Source organism: Balaenoptera acutorostrata, chromosome 12 (genome assembly GCF_949987535.1).
Source record: "Balaenoptera acutorostrata chromosome 12, mBalAcu1.1, whole genome shotgun sequence".
NCBI lineage: Eukaryota > Metazoa > Chordata > Mammalia > Artiodactyla > Balaenopteridae > Balaenoptera > Balaenoptera acutorostrata.
In genome coordinates, this window is record NC_080075.1 from 68,307,600 (window position 1) to 68,322,940 (window position 15,341).

The 15,341-nt window shown below is 38.3% G+C and overlaps 1 protein-coding gene across 1 annotated transcript in view; it reads left to right on the forward strand.

The window, feature by feature from the left end:
- The first annotated feature begins 2,832 nt into the window (after positions 1–2,832).
- The window catches only part of NLRC4 (NLR family CARD domain containing 4), a 42,155-nt gene continuing 29,646 nt past the window's right edge, over positions 2,833–15,341 (forward strand). The window contains exons 1-2 of the mRNA XM_057558300.1: positions 2,833–2,920; positions 11,938–12,064. Coding sequence (XP_057414283.1) covers position 12,064 — 1 coding nt within the window. The 5' untranslated portion in view covers positions 2,833–2,920; positions 11,938–12,063. The remainder of the gene's footprint in view (positions 2,921–11,937; positions 12,065–15,341) is intronic.

Below are 15,341 nucleotides of genomic sequence, written 5' to 3' on the forward strand. Positions count from 1 at the left end.
ACTCCCTAATTATTGGAAGGGTGTTTTAAAATTCAAGGAGAGCAAAAAGCATGACCAGTTACCCTAAAGCAGTGCATTTTATCTTTGGGAGTCTTTGGCATTTTGAATGAAATACTGATTCCTCGTAAATAACATTTATTTGTCATAAGCATCTGAAACCTGCTCCTTCTTCCCTATGCCACGCCCCTGCAGACATCTGAACACAGCTATTGAAACTCCTTAAAGTTTTTTTTCTTCTTGACAAATATCTCCAGCTATTTCAAATGTTAATTTTAGGACAGGATTTCTGTCACCTTGAAAATCAACAATCTGTCCTCCCACATTTAGTTTCTCTTACTAAAGCCTCTCTTATATTAGTGTATCTGAATTATTAGACAGGCCAATTGTAAGGAGTGAGGATGGGGAATTATAGATTTTTAAAAAATATATATTATATATATATATATAAAGCTGAGAATAATAGACATGATATACCCCTACTTCCTAAAGGAGTTAGTTACTCAAGAAGGTTTGACCCTCCTTTATTAAGGCATACTAGGAAGTTGCCAAAAATGAATTGGCCCAATAGCTTCCCCTGCCATTGACTCTTTGGGCAGAAGACTAGCAAAATTCTAGAACAATTATTAGAGTTAGGAGTTACAGGCCCCCAGGGAGAAAAGTACTGTGACTTTTCCCCTCCCTCCCCATTAAATTGAGAGTGAAAAACATGAGTATCTATAAATGTTTAAAGTCACTGAATAGCACTCAGGTGGTACTTTCAGATACAGTAGCTCAGATGATGTGCAAACAATCCTGGAGCAAGCTGGGGATTGTTTTACTGCCAAGAAGCTTAAGCCACTATTTTACTGCTAAGAAGCTTAAGTGACTTGTTTTAGAAACAAGATGAAACCCACACTTGAAACCCACACTTGAACTCAGGTCTTTTGGCTCCAGAGCCCTAGGCATTTCCACTTTGCCACACTCCCAGGAGAGTAAAGGGTGGGAAGAGACTAGGAGGAAAAGCAAAAGGCAAGGGACATAGCTCTTGGAACTTCTTCAAGATGCCAAGATTTCTAGTACGTTATCCATTCTAACTGCATTGAAAACACCTGACTGCAAATCCATTTGCAAAGGAAAGTGATGGGGCCACATGGAGGATGTGCATGAATGAATGTGGATATAATTTTGCTCCTTTTACCATGATATTCTACAGCATTAGTCTCCTGCGGCTGCTGTAACAAAATACCATACACTGGATGGCTTAAAACAACAGAAATTTATTCTCTTACACTCTGGAGGCCAGATGTCCAAAATCAGCATCACTGGGCTGAAATCAAGTTGTAAGCAGGACCATGCTCCCTCTGGAGGCTCAAGAAGAGAGTCCATCCTTTGCCTCTTCTAGCTTCAGGTGGCTGCCCCCACTCCTTGACTCACAGCCACTCCAATGGTCTCTGCCTCCATGGTCACATTGTCTTCTCCTTTTCTATCTCTTTCAAATCTCCTTCTGCCTCTCTTTTATGTGGACACTTTTGACTACATTTAGTGCTTACCCAGATAATCCAGGATTATCTCCCCATCTCAAGACCCTTAGTTTAATCACATCTATAAAGATACAGCATTTACAGATTCCAGGGATTAAGACTTGATATATTTGGGTGGAGACTACAACCACATTTCTACACTTCCCCTTTCTATCCTATTTTACATCATTTGTTATTACAAAAGTAATAGGTGTTCGTTATAGAAGATCAGAATGTATGGATAAACAAAAGAAGAAAATTTGAAATTACTCCCCAAAGATAAGTAGTATTTATATTGTCGGTGCCTATCTTTACAGTTTTTTCTCTGTGAACACACATTGACATATAGGTTTCACTAAAATTTCAGAAATCCAGCTGATGGCACAGCCCTTGATCTCACTTCAGAGACGCCCACCTCACAAGTTGGGAAACACTGTTGTTACTCCCATAGAAAACCCAGAATGTAGAAATTTATTTAGGGTAAAACTTAGGTATCCCTCTATGTCAGATAAGTTAATGTCGGAATGCTCTTTTTGAAATAAGAAGTTTTGTAACATAAAAAGTTCGTGATAGATTGTGCAAAGACGGGGAAAATGTATGCAAGAATGTCATTCTCAAGAGAAGTCCTGGGAGATTTCTCCATTCCGGGAGCCGAGTGTGAGCTGGCTTCCTGGAGTTTGTGACCACAAGCTCTGAATGTGTGTGTACATGTGGGAGCCTGTGGCTCTTCATAGCCAGGAGAATGCCCTGAGCACCATCAGTCGGGTGGACTGATAATGGTGGTCCATTTGCTCTGTGCTAACCTTGCCGAGGACCCTGGTGACTAAGAGTATGCATTTGCTAGAAGTCTCCTGGGACCCGAGGTACAGATGATAAGCATGACTTTGGCTGCTTTGCAATAAACTTTAACTAACCAAACCAGCTCATTTCATTTCTTTCTCTTTCTCTCTCAGTTAATGACAAAAATTAGCGCACACTAAGCGTTCAAAACACTTTGTTTTCATTTTAAGCTATAGAATAATAAACTAACAGCAGTAGGATTCATATGTTGTGGATAAACAGGGAACAAATGAGTAATTCCTTTCTTGTTGTGAATTTCCAGCTTTTGCATCTTTAAGCTCGTTTCACTTCTTTCCCCGGCTACTTGTACTTACATTCATCTTCCCTTTTTGATCCCTTTTGGACACAGTTCAAACTGTGTCCAAACCATTCTTACTATGCTTTGAAGAAAAAAAAAAAAAAAAAAAAAGAAGAACTTGTCAGTGTTTGCCGTTTTCTTAAAATCCCCTGCCACAGAATGAGACTTCAGATCTACAGGAACACCAGGCTTTGCTGTGAAACAGAAAGCAAATGAAAAGAAACTTTACTTTAAAAGTGTCTTTTGATCTACCAAGAAGAGGGCAACTGGATTGTTCAGCCAGGTACCGTGGGGAGAGAGAATGGGGTTTTAAGTGGGTTTTGGAACCTAATGTTAAAATTTGGATTTACATTCATTTAAAGTTTGTGTCTGGTGGGTATGAAAGCCTTAACACTGAAGAATTCAGTTTTGCATGGCTGGCTGGACTTGCCTGCAGGGAGACTTTTAGGGGTGGTGAGTCTGGACTGCTGGAGTTTCATCGGGTTCTTCAGAATTGATGTTTAAATGCATGTTAAGTCAGAGGGATGCATTTGTGTTTACTGTGAGACAAAGTGAGGGAAAGGACTTTGAAAATACTTTTTGGCTTTACAGAAATGAAACCTACTGTTGTTCGTGAGACTGCTGTTAGAGTTGCAGGAGGTCAGAGCTGAAAAGCCCTAGGGGCACTGCTCAGTCCATGCACTGCCCTGAATGACAAGAAACCTGATATCTGGACAGAGCAGTGAAGGGAACCGCTGCTTACAGGACCCCTATTATTGATAGGGTCTTTACAGACTTTATCTCAGTTAATCCTTACAACCCTGGAGGAGAGAGGTGGAAAATGTAGAGAGAAGTCAAGTGACTTGCTGTAGGTCACGCAGCTAATTGTCTACAGAATTAGGATAGAACCTCGTCTCCTGTCACTGTTCTCTTAACAGTTCAGCGCCCTTCTATAATACTAACTGTGTGAGTCTGCTCGGGCTGCCATAACAAAATACCACAGACTGGGTGGCTTAAACAACAGAAAGTTATTTTCTCACAGTTCTGGAGGCCAGAAGCCCAAGGTCAGAGTGTTGGCAGGTTTGGCTTCTCCTGAGGCCGCTCTCCTTAGCTTGAAGATGGCCGCCTGCTCCCTGTGTCCTCCTATGATCTCTCCTCAGGGCGTGCATCTCTGGGGTCTCTCTCCGTGTGTCCAAATCTACTCTTCTTATAAGGACACCAAGCAGATTGGATTAGGGCCCATCCTAAAGGCCTCATTTAACTTAATTACATCTTTAAAGGCCCCCATCTTTAGGTACAGTCACATTCTGAGCTATTGGGGGTTAGGGCTTCAATATATGGATTTCGGGGGGAACACAATTCAGCCCATAACATTAACAGTAACAATAATATGTGAGATTGCTGGAGCCTATTGGAGATCTAAGAGCATTCTAGACTAGAGCCTTTTCACTAGAAAGGGAGACAGATAACACCCACTGACCATCGCTGTCCCAACTGGTCTCCTGTTTAATCTTCATAACAGTCCTAGGAGGTGGATATTATCCATGTCAGTGTTGCAGATAAAGAAATCAAGACTCAGAAAGGTAAAGGTACCCATCTCAGAAGCTGCACAGTGAGGATTTGAATTCAGGACTGCAGTGCCAAAGCTCATACACATTTTCCACTTCTGTGTGCTGCCTCTCTGCTCCCGTTATATATAACTTTCCTCTCATTTCATCCATAAGTTGTAGGAATGGCTCCATAGACATGGGTTTATGGGTCCTGAGGAAATTCAGTTCTCTAAGGAGCTCATGTAACCGTTTTGAAGAAAATATCCATTTTTAGAATTAGTTCTAAATATTATTTCCCAAAGCACAAGTATAGGAAAATGACTTCTTCCATGTAATTCAGTTATTCTCTGGACATCTTGCTTAAGGGTGGGACCTGGGAGTGTTCAGAGCAATAGCCAGGGTCCAGGGGAGCAAACTGATCAGAGCCTTATTCTTTATGCCAGTGGGTAACAGAATAGACGACCCAAGCTTCGGACTACAGGCAGATTTTCTTCTTGAGAGTAACAAATAACTAATTGACTATCTCTGAGTAGGTTTCCTGATCTAGTCACAGACTTCTCTGTGGGTAGGAAGACTATTCAGTAACCAAACTGAATATGAATTATTAGCATCTTCAGAATCAGCTGAGATTCCTTCCTGATGATCCACGTAAAGTTTTAGTTAATCATTTTAGTGGACGAAGTGACTGGATGGCTAACTCTGGGACTAGTTTATTCTCTTTACATGTGAATATAAAATGAACTTCTTGGCCCCTTCCTCTATCTTCTTCCTCTTTTTTCTGTTCTCACTTAAACTCTAACCTAGTCAGTGGAGGACTGATTTCTCCCAGACCCACCCTTTTTTCTGGGAGGTGTCAATCTCCCTTGATTGAGGATTCCCAGCCTGTCAGGGCTAGAGCTGGAATTTGAACTCAGTCCTGGCATGAAAATAGGCCCTTGCTCACACTCATGAGTTGTTTCAGTCCTTGTTTTCAGGCTCTTTCCCCCATGGCTCCTTCCCTGTGCTGCTTCCTCTGCCCGGAAATAGCCTTTCCCCTTTACTGCCTGGTGAACTTTGGTTTCCTTTAAGAACAATTCAAAAGTCACCTCCTACAGGCAGAATTAAATCCCTCCATGGGATCCCCCCTACAACACTGACCTTCAAACTTTTACTGACTTCAACTCTCAATAAGAAGTAAGACATCACTACCCAGTGCCAGGATATATAAATAACTGAAATGAAACTTTCCTGAAAAAATACAGTGCATTCTGATAGTTTTAATTCTATTTCATTTTTTAAATTATTCTAATTGTAACACACTTCAATTGATATCATGACCTGCTAATGAGTTCACTAGTTTGAAAAACTGCCCTCAAAGAAACTCTTTCTTCCTTTGACAGCTTTTCTTGCTTCTCTCATCTCTGAAAGCCTCAGATCCTCTGGCTCCTCACACAGAGACACTGGGGCCCAGTTCTTTGGTGCCCCATCCATTAGCCATCTAAGTTCCATTTTAATCTCATTTATTTGTCCAGTGATGAAAAGTTTGGCCCTAAGAGCATGACTATTTGTATCTTAGCTGGGTGTACCTAGCATATTTGACATTTAAACAAATCATTTTGTACACCTCCCTCCTTCATATAATTTAATTTTCAATAATAGTCACATAACAAGATTAATGATAGTAATGGCAAAAAAGGAAACTCAGACAGTGACAATTAATTTAATGTGGTAAAGCACATGTAACATGAAATTTACCATCTTAACCATTTTTTAAAAATTAGACATTGGATTTTATTTTACTTATTTGTTTATTTTTTTGGCTCTGCCACACGGCTTGCAGGATCTTAGTTCCCTAAACCCGTGCCCTCTGCTGTGGAAGCGTGGAGTCTTAACCACTGGACGGCCAGGAAGCTCCCCCATCTTAATCATTTTTAAGTGTACAGTTCAGTAGCGGTTATGTATATTCACACTGTTGTACAATCTCCAGAACTGTTGTGTATTGCAAAATTGAAACTGTATCTGTTAAGCAACAATTCCCCATCTTTCCCTCCCCACAGCCCCTGGCAACTACCATTCTACTTTCTGTTTCTATGAATTTGGCTACTCTAGATATTTCATATAAGTTAAAGCATACAGTTTTCATCTTTTTATGACTAGTTTATTTCACTTAGCATCATGTCCTCAAGTTTCATCCATACTGCCGCTTGCGACAGGATTGTCTTCCTTTCCTTGCAACAGGATAATCTTCAGGTCCATCCATGTTGCTGCAAATGGCATTATTTCATTCTTTTTTTATGTCTGAGTAATATTCCATTTTATATATGTACCACATCTTCTTTATCCATTCATCTGTCAATGGACGTTTAGTTCACTTCCATGTCTTGGCTATTGTAAATAGTGCTGCTATGAACACGGGTGCATGTATCTTTTCAAATTAGCATTTTCTCTGGATATATGCCCAGGAGTGGGATTGCTGGAGGATTTCCTTCCTTTTTAAGGCTCAATAATATTCCATTTTGTGTTTATACCACATTTTGTTTATCCATTCATCCATCAATTAACACATGGGTTGCTTCTATCTCTTGGCTATCATAATATAATATTGCTATGAATATGGGTGTACAACTTACAATGAGACCTTGCTTTCATTTTTTTTGGATATATACCCAGTGGAATTGCTAGATCATATAGTGATTCTATTTTTAATTTTCTGAAGAACCCCCATACTGTTTTCCATAACAGCTGCACCATTTTACGTTCCTACCAAAGTGCACAAGGGTTCCAATTTCTCCATATCCTTACCAACACTTGTTATTTTCTGTTTTTGTTTTCGTTTTTAATAGTAGCCGTTCTAATAGGTTCAAGTGGTATCTCGTTGTGGTTTTGATTTGCATTTCCCTAGTGATTAGTGATGCTGAGCATCTTTTCATATGCTTTTTGGCCACTTGTGTATCTTCTTTGGAGAAATGTCTATTCAAGTTCTTTGCCCATTTTTTAATCCTGTTGTTGTTTTAGTAGTGACAGTTTTCTTTTATTGAATTTTGTGTACGTAATCATGGCAGTAAAAACATACAAACAAACAAACTAGAGTAAATACTGAGGTACAAAAAAAGGAAAAACCTATATTGACATATCAGTCCAGGATAGTAATGAATAATAAAATCCCTTCTCAAGCCTTACCTTCTGTACCTTTGTCAATGACTTTAGCAAATTGATCATTTTGTGTATTTGTGTTCAATGGAGTCTTGCCAGAATTGTTAATATATCTTTGATCATAGTTGAATGAAGAACACTTTTTAAAAATTTTAATTTCAAAAAGTTTTTTTCACATGAAGCAACAGGAAAAAAAACTTATTGAAAGTCTTAAACATGATGGTAGGTTTAGCAGAAATTCATAAATATTTGATTTCCCATTATGTTCCAGAATTTGAAATAGTGTCCATGCTTTTGTTTCTTTGGTATTGATTGTAATGGCTCTTAAATGTCTCTGTAGTAAAATAAATAAATAAAATATTCCTCCTCCTAGAGGAGGCTGGAGCTGGGTATTTCCCTTCCCCCAGGTCAGCTAAGCTCTGTTAATATCTCAGTAGGTGAGGCTCTGGTAAAATAATTGATGTTGGGGGCAGGACTTTTTAGGTAGAACAGAATGCTCTGGGCATAATTCAAAATGGCTACTTTTCCCCTCCCTTTGCTGGAAGCAAGAGATTTTTCTCTGATCTACACTATGAGAACCTGGTAGGGCTCCTGGAGGTAAAACTCACAGAAGCATGGGGACTTTGCTAAGATTGGATCCTCTTGGAGTTTTTAACTCACAGACTTGTCCACACTGATCCTCTAGAAATTCATCAATTACAGTTTAGGGTTTCCTACCTGGTTACGAGATCCTCTGAGGTTTCTGCTCATGAGTGTCTGCTCCTCATGGGTTTCTGCTCCAGTAAGTTTGCAATTCTGTGTCTGCCTGACTGCGTCTTCAATTTTGCGGTAGCAGTTTGCCCTGTGACCTCAATTCTCTGATAGATCTAAGAAGATTTGTTCATGTTCAGTTTATTCAGCTTTTAACTTGACATTAGGATGGAGTAATGACTTCCTTACGTGCCCAGCCAGAAACCAGAAGTCTAAAAGTCTTCTTTTAAAAACAGAAATTAATAAACTAATTTTAAAATTTATATGTAAATGTCCATCGACAGAGGAATGGATAAAGAAGATGTGGTACATATATACAATGGAATATTACCCCACCATAAAAAAGAATGAAATAATGCCATTTACAGCAACATGGATGGATCTAGAGATTACCATACTAAATGAAGTCAGACAGAGAAAGACAAACATTGTATGATATCACTCATATGTGGAATCTAATTTTTTTTTATTGGAGTATAATTGCTTTACAATGTTGTGTTAGTTTCTGCTGTACAATGAAGTGAATCCGCTATATGTATACCTATATCCCCTCCCTCGTGGACCTCCCTCCCCACCCCCATCCCACCCATCTAGGAAGTCACAGAGCACCGAGTTGAGCTTCCTGTGCTTTACAGAATGTTCCCGCTAGCTATCTATTTTACACATGGTAGTGTATATATGTCAATCCTAATCTCCCAATTCGTCCCACCCTCCCCTTTCCCCACCGTGTCCACATGTCCGTTCTCTAATTTTTAAAAAAAGATACAGATGAACTTATTTACAAAACAGAAACTGACTTACAGATATCAGAAACAAACTTATGGTTACCAAAGGGGAAACGTTGTAGGGGAAGGATAAACCAGGAGCATGGGATGTACACACACACACTACTATATATAAGACAGATAACCAACAAGGACCCACTGTATAGCACAGGGAACTCTACTCAGTATTCTGTGATAAGCTATAAGAGAAAAGAATCTAAAAAAGAATGAATATATGTACATGTATAACTAAATCACTTAGCTGTACACCTGAAACTAACACAACATTGTAAATCAACTATACTCCAATAAAATTAAAATATTTTAAAAATAAATAAAATGTGATTCCAGAGGACAGGCAGCAGTCCCAGTGTTCTGTGTCTTGCACAGCCCTACTGCCCTGAGAAACAGAAATTATATAACTTGTTTTCAGTTGTGCAGACTGGGGAGGATTCACGTGTTTGGTTTGGTGAACTTCCAGGAAATAATTTTAAGTGTTTATCTAAAGTTTATTCAAACTTTCTTGATCTAGAAGTTAGACAGGAAACCTAGCAGAGAATTGAAATACACCAGGCTCTGAGGAGAGAGAACTCTAAATGTAGGCAGAAGGGTTGAACTGTGACACTCCGTGGCATTCATACCTTGGAAAGCAGGAGGTTCGATTCTAGGGCTTATGTGATTTAGAAGCTGCAACAATATTAATGTTTGCCACCATTTCCTGTTGCTCATTGTCCCGGTTGCTTTTGCTGTGTAATAAACTGCCCTAATATGTCATGCTAAAAAATAAATAAATTAATTAATTAAATTAAATAAAGGGAATTTCCTGGCGGTCCAGTGGTTAGAACTCTGTGCTTTCACTGCTGAGGGCCTGGGTTCAATCCCTGGTCAGGGAACTAAAATCCCACAAGCCATGTGGTGTGGCCAAAAATAAATAAAATTAAATTAAGTTAAATAAAAATAAAATAAAATTTATATGGGAATGCAAACAATTCTCAAAAGGAACAAAACTGAAGGATTTACACTACCCGATTTCAAGGCTTATTATAAGGATACAGTAATCAAGACAGTGTGATATTGGCATAAGGATAGGCATAAATCAGTGGAACAGAATAGAGTCCAGAAATATACTCACAAGTTCAGTGGGTAAAAGATATTCTTTTCAACCAATCATGATGGAAAAACTTTACATCCCTATGGAAAAAAAGTGAACCTCAACTCTTTATCTCACATCATAAACAAAAAATTATCTCAAAATGGATCAATGACCTAAATGTAAAAGCTAAAATTATAAAACCTCTAAAAGAAAACTTAGGTGAAAATCTTTGTGGCTCAGGGTAACAATGATTTTGTCAGTAGGGCACAAATAGCATGAATCAAAGAAGAAAAAATTAATAAGTTGAGCTTCATAAAAATAAAAATGTTTTGCTTTTCAAAAGATGCAAAGAACAAAAGGCAAACCATTGTATTAATCATGTTTTTTATTTTCTATATTTTATGATGCTTTGATATCTTGGGGGCTTTGCTGGCCAAAAGAGACAGACCATACCAGGGCTAGCTAATTCCTAGGGATAGCAAAAAACTTGCCTGTGAGTGTGCCTTTCATATGCAAACAAATGAATCCAAAGACCGTATCTTCAACCACCAACTTTATCAAACTCTCACACATCAAGCCAATATTTCCCCTGCCCTAAATCACTCCCAGGCCACCCTTATAGCCCAGAGTCTACTGAAATTATTCAAACTATCCAATCCTAAACTTGCTCAACTTGCCTACCCTGCCTCACCTGTTTCTTCCTGTGAAAACTGTTATACAGGCTCTGGGCTAAGCTTTCTCCTTTGCTCCTTCTGCCTCCTGATCAACTCTGGTACTTCCCCATGAGGCCTCGTGTGGTCCTGTGTGGCACGGCAAGCCCTCCTTCTCTTGCGAATCATAAGTAATAAAACATTTTTCATTGGCATTGACCTCTTCATTTTGTCACTCAGTTATCTCTATAAATTAAATCCTAGGCACAATCAAAACAACCACAGATGAGTAAAAAATATTTATAATACATGTATTTGACAAAAAACTTGTATTCAGAATCTATGAAGAACTCTTGAAAGTCAATAATAAAAAGACAACCCAATTTGTAAAATGGGCAAAAGATTTGTACAGATACTTTACAAAAGGTTTATGAATGAACAATAAAGTACATGAAAAGATGCTCAAGATCATTAGTCATCAAGAAATGAAAATTAATATTACAAAATGAGATAACACTACCCATTCATTAGAATGGCTAAAATTAAAAAGACGGATAATGCCAAGTGCTGCTGAGGATTTGGAACCACTGGAACTGTTGATTTTATCTGCTGGTAAGCATGTAAAATGGTATGATCACTTTGAAAAACAGTTTGGCACCGTCTATAAAATTAACATACACTCACCATATGACCTAGAAATTCCACTTCTAGATTTTCACCCAGTAGAAATGAAAACGTATGTCCACAAAGGAATGTTGATAGAAGCTTCATTCATGATAGCCAAAAACTGGACACAAACCAAATGCCCATCAACAGGAGAATTAATAGGTAAATTGATCTGTTCCTACAATGGAATACTGCTCAGCCATTAAAAACGACTGAACTACCAATTCCTGCAAACAGCAAGGAGAATCTCAACAGCATGATACTAAGTGAAAGGAGCCAGACACAAGAGTACCCCCTACATTTGTCCATTTACATGAATTTCTAGAACAGGCAAAAGTAATTTATAGTTAAAGAAATCCGATCAGTGGTTACTTTGGTGGGGACTAGGAGGAATGAATTATAAAGGGGCACAAGGGAACTTTCTGCATGGGATGGGAATATTCTAAATCTTGACTGGGGTATTACTGACTTGGGTGTGTACATTTGTCAAAGCTCCTTGTATTTTATTGCATGTAAATTTTACGTCAATGAAATTGATTTTTAAAATGAGGCAGTTTACTACTTAACTGATATAGAAAGGTCTCAAAAATAGAGTAAATGAAAAAAAACATGTCAAACATTATGTATAGTGCGTCCTTTTTGGTGTGGGGAAAAAAAGAATAAATACAAAAGTGACAATGGTTGCTGTCTGATAGTTTCTGTTTCTGTTTTGTTAGTTTTACAGAATGAGGAGCCGTTTTACAGAAAGAAGAGGACAGTATTGGAGTCATATTTGACTTCTCCATTTGGAAGTAATATTGTCTACTGAGATATAGAAAGCTGGAAAGCTTTTATTCAGAACAAGTAAGTATACTAGAAATCAAATCTGCATGATTGTAGAGTGTGTTTCCAAATACGGGTGATATTGAGCAGAAAATCAATTCATGCCTTCCTCTGATCAGTTACATTGATATATGGAATGCCCATCAAATATTTTTCTGTGGTTCTGAGAATTCAGTTATAAACGTGGTGGCCCGTGTTAAATGGCAGAACCACAGATAAGCTAGGACTTTCACAGAGAGTGATCGTTTTAAAATATTGGTCCCCTGACATCATAGGAGGCTAGATCCTGGGTTTGAAAGATGGCTTCTGGGAATTTCCTGTTTCCTGGTACATTGCCACACACTTTGAAAGGTTTTGTTATTAGTACTCAGTTCTAAATAATTTGGGACTTATGTGAGATAAAACACATACATTGTCCTAAAACCTCAGGAAAATCTGAAATAATATACAAATTTGGGGGATATTGATTTGCTTAAGGAACATTAAATAAAAGGTACCATGTTCAAGGTCTAGGTTGTGTGTTTAACTCTTGCAAGACTGTGATCCTAGATGACTGAGAATATAAGCCCAAACTATCCAATAGGTTTTTTGTTTGTTTGTTTGTTTTTGTTTTTTACTATTCCAAACACTTTATTTTTTTAAAATTTTTATTGGAGTGTAGTTGATTTGCAATGTTGTGTTTGTTTCTGCTGTACGGCAAGGTGAATCAGTTATACGTATACATATATCATGCAATGTTCATTGCAGCACTATCCAATAGTTCTAGTGGTAAATGCTTTCTCACAACTTTTTCATCCTGGTGAGGTTTTTTCATTTTAATCTTTACCAAATTCATTTATTCAACAAACGTTAATTAATTAACCACAGTTCTAGGCCCTGGGGGTATAATATCAAAACAAAGCATGCTTTTTGTTCTCACAGCGCTTACAATATGGTGTATATTTGCGAGTGTAATTCAGGAATGCAGGGTACAGGGAGAAGGTGAAGTAAGGGTAAAATAGACAATAAACAATATTTATATGAAAAATGATAACACAAATAAAATATAAATAATTGGTAGGTGCAAAATGACATCTCATTATGTTAATTGTGTTTTTATTTCTGTGGGTGTTTCCAGAACACATCTCCTATTTGTAACAGTAATTGAATAAAGACGCTATTCTTTCTGATCTCTTTGTCAGTCCTGAAGATGCACTCAGGAAGAATATTACATGATCTATCTTTTTATCAAGTCAGCAATTCAAATCTGAGTCCCTTCAGAAGAAGTAAAGTTCAGCTCTGTTCCACTAGAAATTATCTCCTCTTGGAATTTTCTTATACGCTGAGAATATTGTAATACATTAAGATTTTATTCAAGAATCAAAAGTACATTTATATTTCCTATATTACCTGAAAGCATTTTTCCCCTTAGTGCAATTTGTTGCCCCTAATTTCTTCAATGATATGTCTCATTTTTTGCCTATTGAACATGAATGTTCTTTTATACAAGCTTGCTTTTCATTAAACTCTCTGGTTTTTATGGTTGAAAAGAAAAAAATATTGGTCTCCTGCCATCACCTACTCGGGCTTACCCTCCTGGTCAGACAGCAGAGAGATCTGTCAAGATCATTGTGAAGAAACATGGAGTAGGTCTAAGTGGCGACCAAAATGTAACTCTTTCCACTTTGATGACTGGGTGTAGACTATGCTATCCAATGTAGTTACTAGTAAGTAGCTATATGTGTCTATCTAATGCGAATTTAAATAAACAAAAACTAAATAAAATTTAAAATTCAGTCACACAGTCACGCTAGCCGCATTTCAAGTGCTCAACAGCCACATGTGACTAATGGCTCCACTACTGGACAGAGCAAATATAGAATATGTTTATCATCTCAGAAAATTCTACTGTACAGCACTAGTCTAAACAGAGATATTCTGCTAAGAATGAATACTGAATGAATGAATAAGCAGCATGGTTTTCACTTAACTACTTGATAAGAGAGGAGTATCGTAGTCCACACACAGGGAGATACCATGGCTAGTAATAAGAACATCTTACAGTTACATAGCAGCGCACTGTTCAAATTTTAAAATATTTTTATGTCTGTGCCTTATGTGACTTTATTCAGTCTTTTTCTTGAGCCTTTTAAAGAGTTAAAGTATCAATATCTTAATTTTACAGCTGAAGAAATGTCACCTCCAAAAGGCTAGTCCTGTGATCTTGCAGTGGTCTCTAGGCCTTTCTAAGTGACTAGAATCAGACTTAGAGGTTGTCTCCATAGGGAGGATGTAGAAGCCAAGAAAACAGATGAGACCCCAGAGGGAGAGAGAGAGACTCGCTGACCGGCCATGTAGACAGGGATGTGGTAACATTCCAGCTGAGGTTAGCAGTAGAGATCTGCATGGGACAGAGAGAAAGGGGACCTGGGGTAGGATCCTGGGGGTCTGAGTGCCTGATGGTGTAATTCAGACCAGAGATGCCTCAGGGCCTTCAGGAGGAGATATCCACTTGGATGAGTCAAGAAAGATTTGAAAACCAGGAGCAGCCTAGCCCAAGAGGAAAAGTGGTGCAGACAGTGTCTGAGAGTACAATACCTGGGAGGCACTTCTCCGAGCTGGCATGGACTGCCTGGGAGAGTTAGATCTTGGCAAGGGAGACACAGAAACGAGACAGCTTCTTCAGGGAACCTCACTGTGAGAGATGAGAGAGCTTAAACTGAATACAGACAACTATTTTGCAGTGATACTCTTCAGAAAATACCAAATTCTATGGGAGATAAAATGTGCTACTCCTTTGAGTGTTGACAGCAGAATAATGGCTAAAAATAGTAGCTAACATTTATTGAGCTATTACTTTGTATGAAATACTATACATGAGTTCTCATTAAACTTCATAAGTAAAATACTGTTCTCAACTCCATTGTACAGACAAGGAACCAGTGGTGTACTACAGCTGGTTCTTACTGTTTTGTGAGAGCTCACTGTTGAATTTTTATGATTTTTGTTAGCCAGTTGACATACATTGTTAGCTTGAATTTGGCCTCAGTGGGAATATTTATAACATGCAGATTGGTACGTGCTATGAATTCAGGCCTTTACCCCCAGAGAGGCAGTATGTTCAACATTTAGCAGCACAGCATTGAAATAGGCTCAAAGAGGGTTAGCAACTTGCCAAGGTTACACAGATGGTAGCAAATGGCAGATTGTACGCCAGTCTCCCTACTTAAAAGCACATCGTCTTACCCCTATTACCTTAGTGGGGATGCTTTTATATCAAGGACAGGATTGCTCACTTTACTTTGTTATCAAAGAAAAA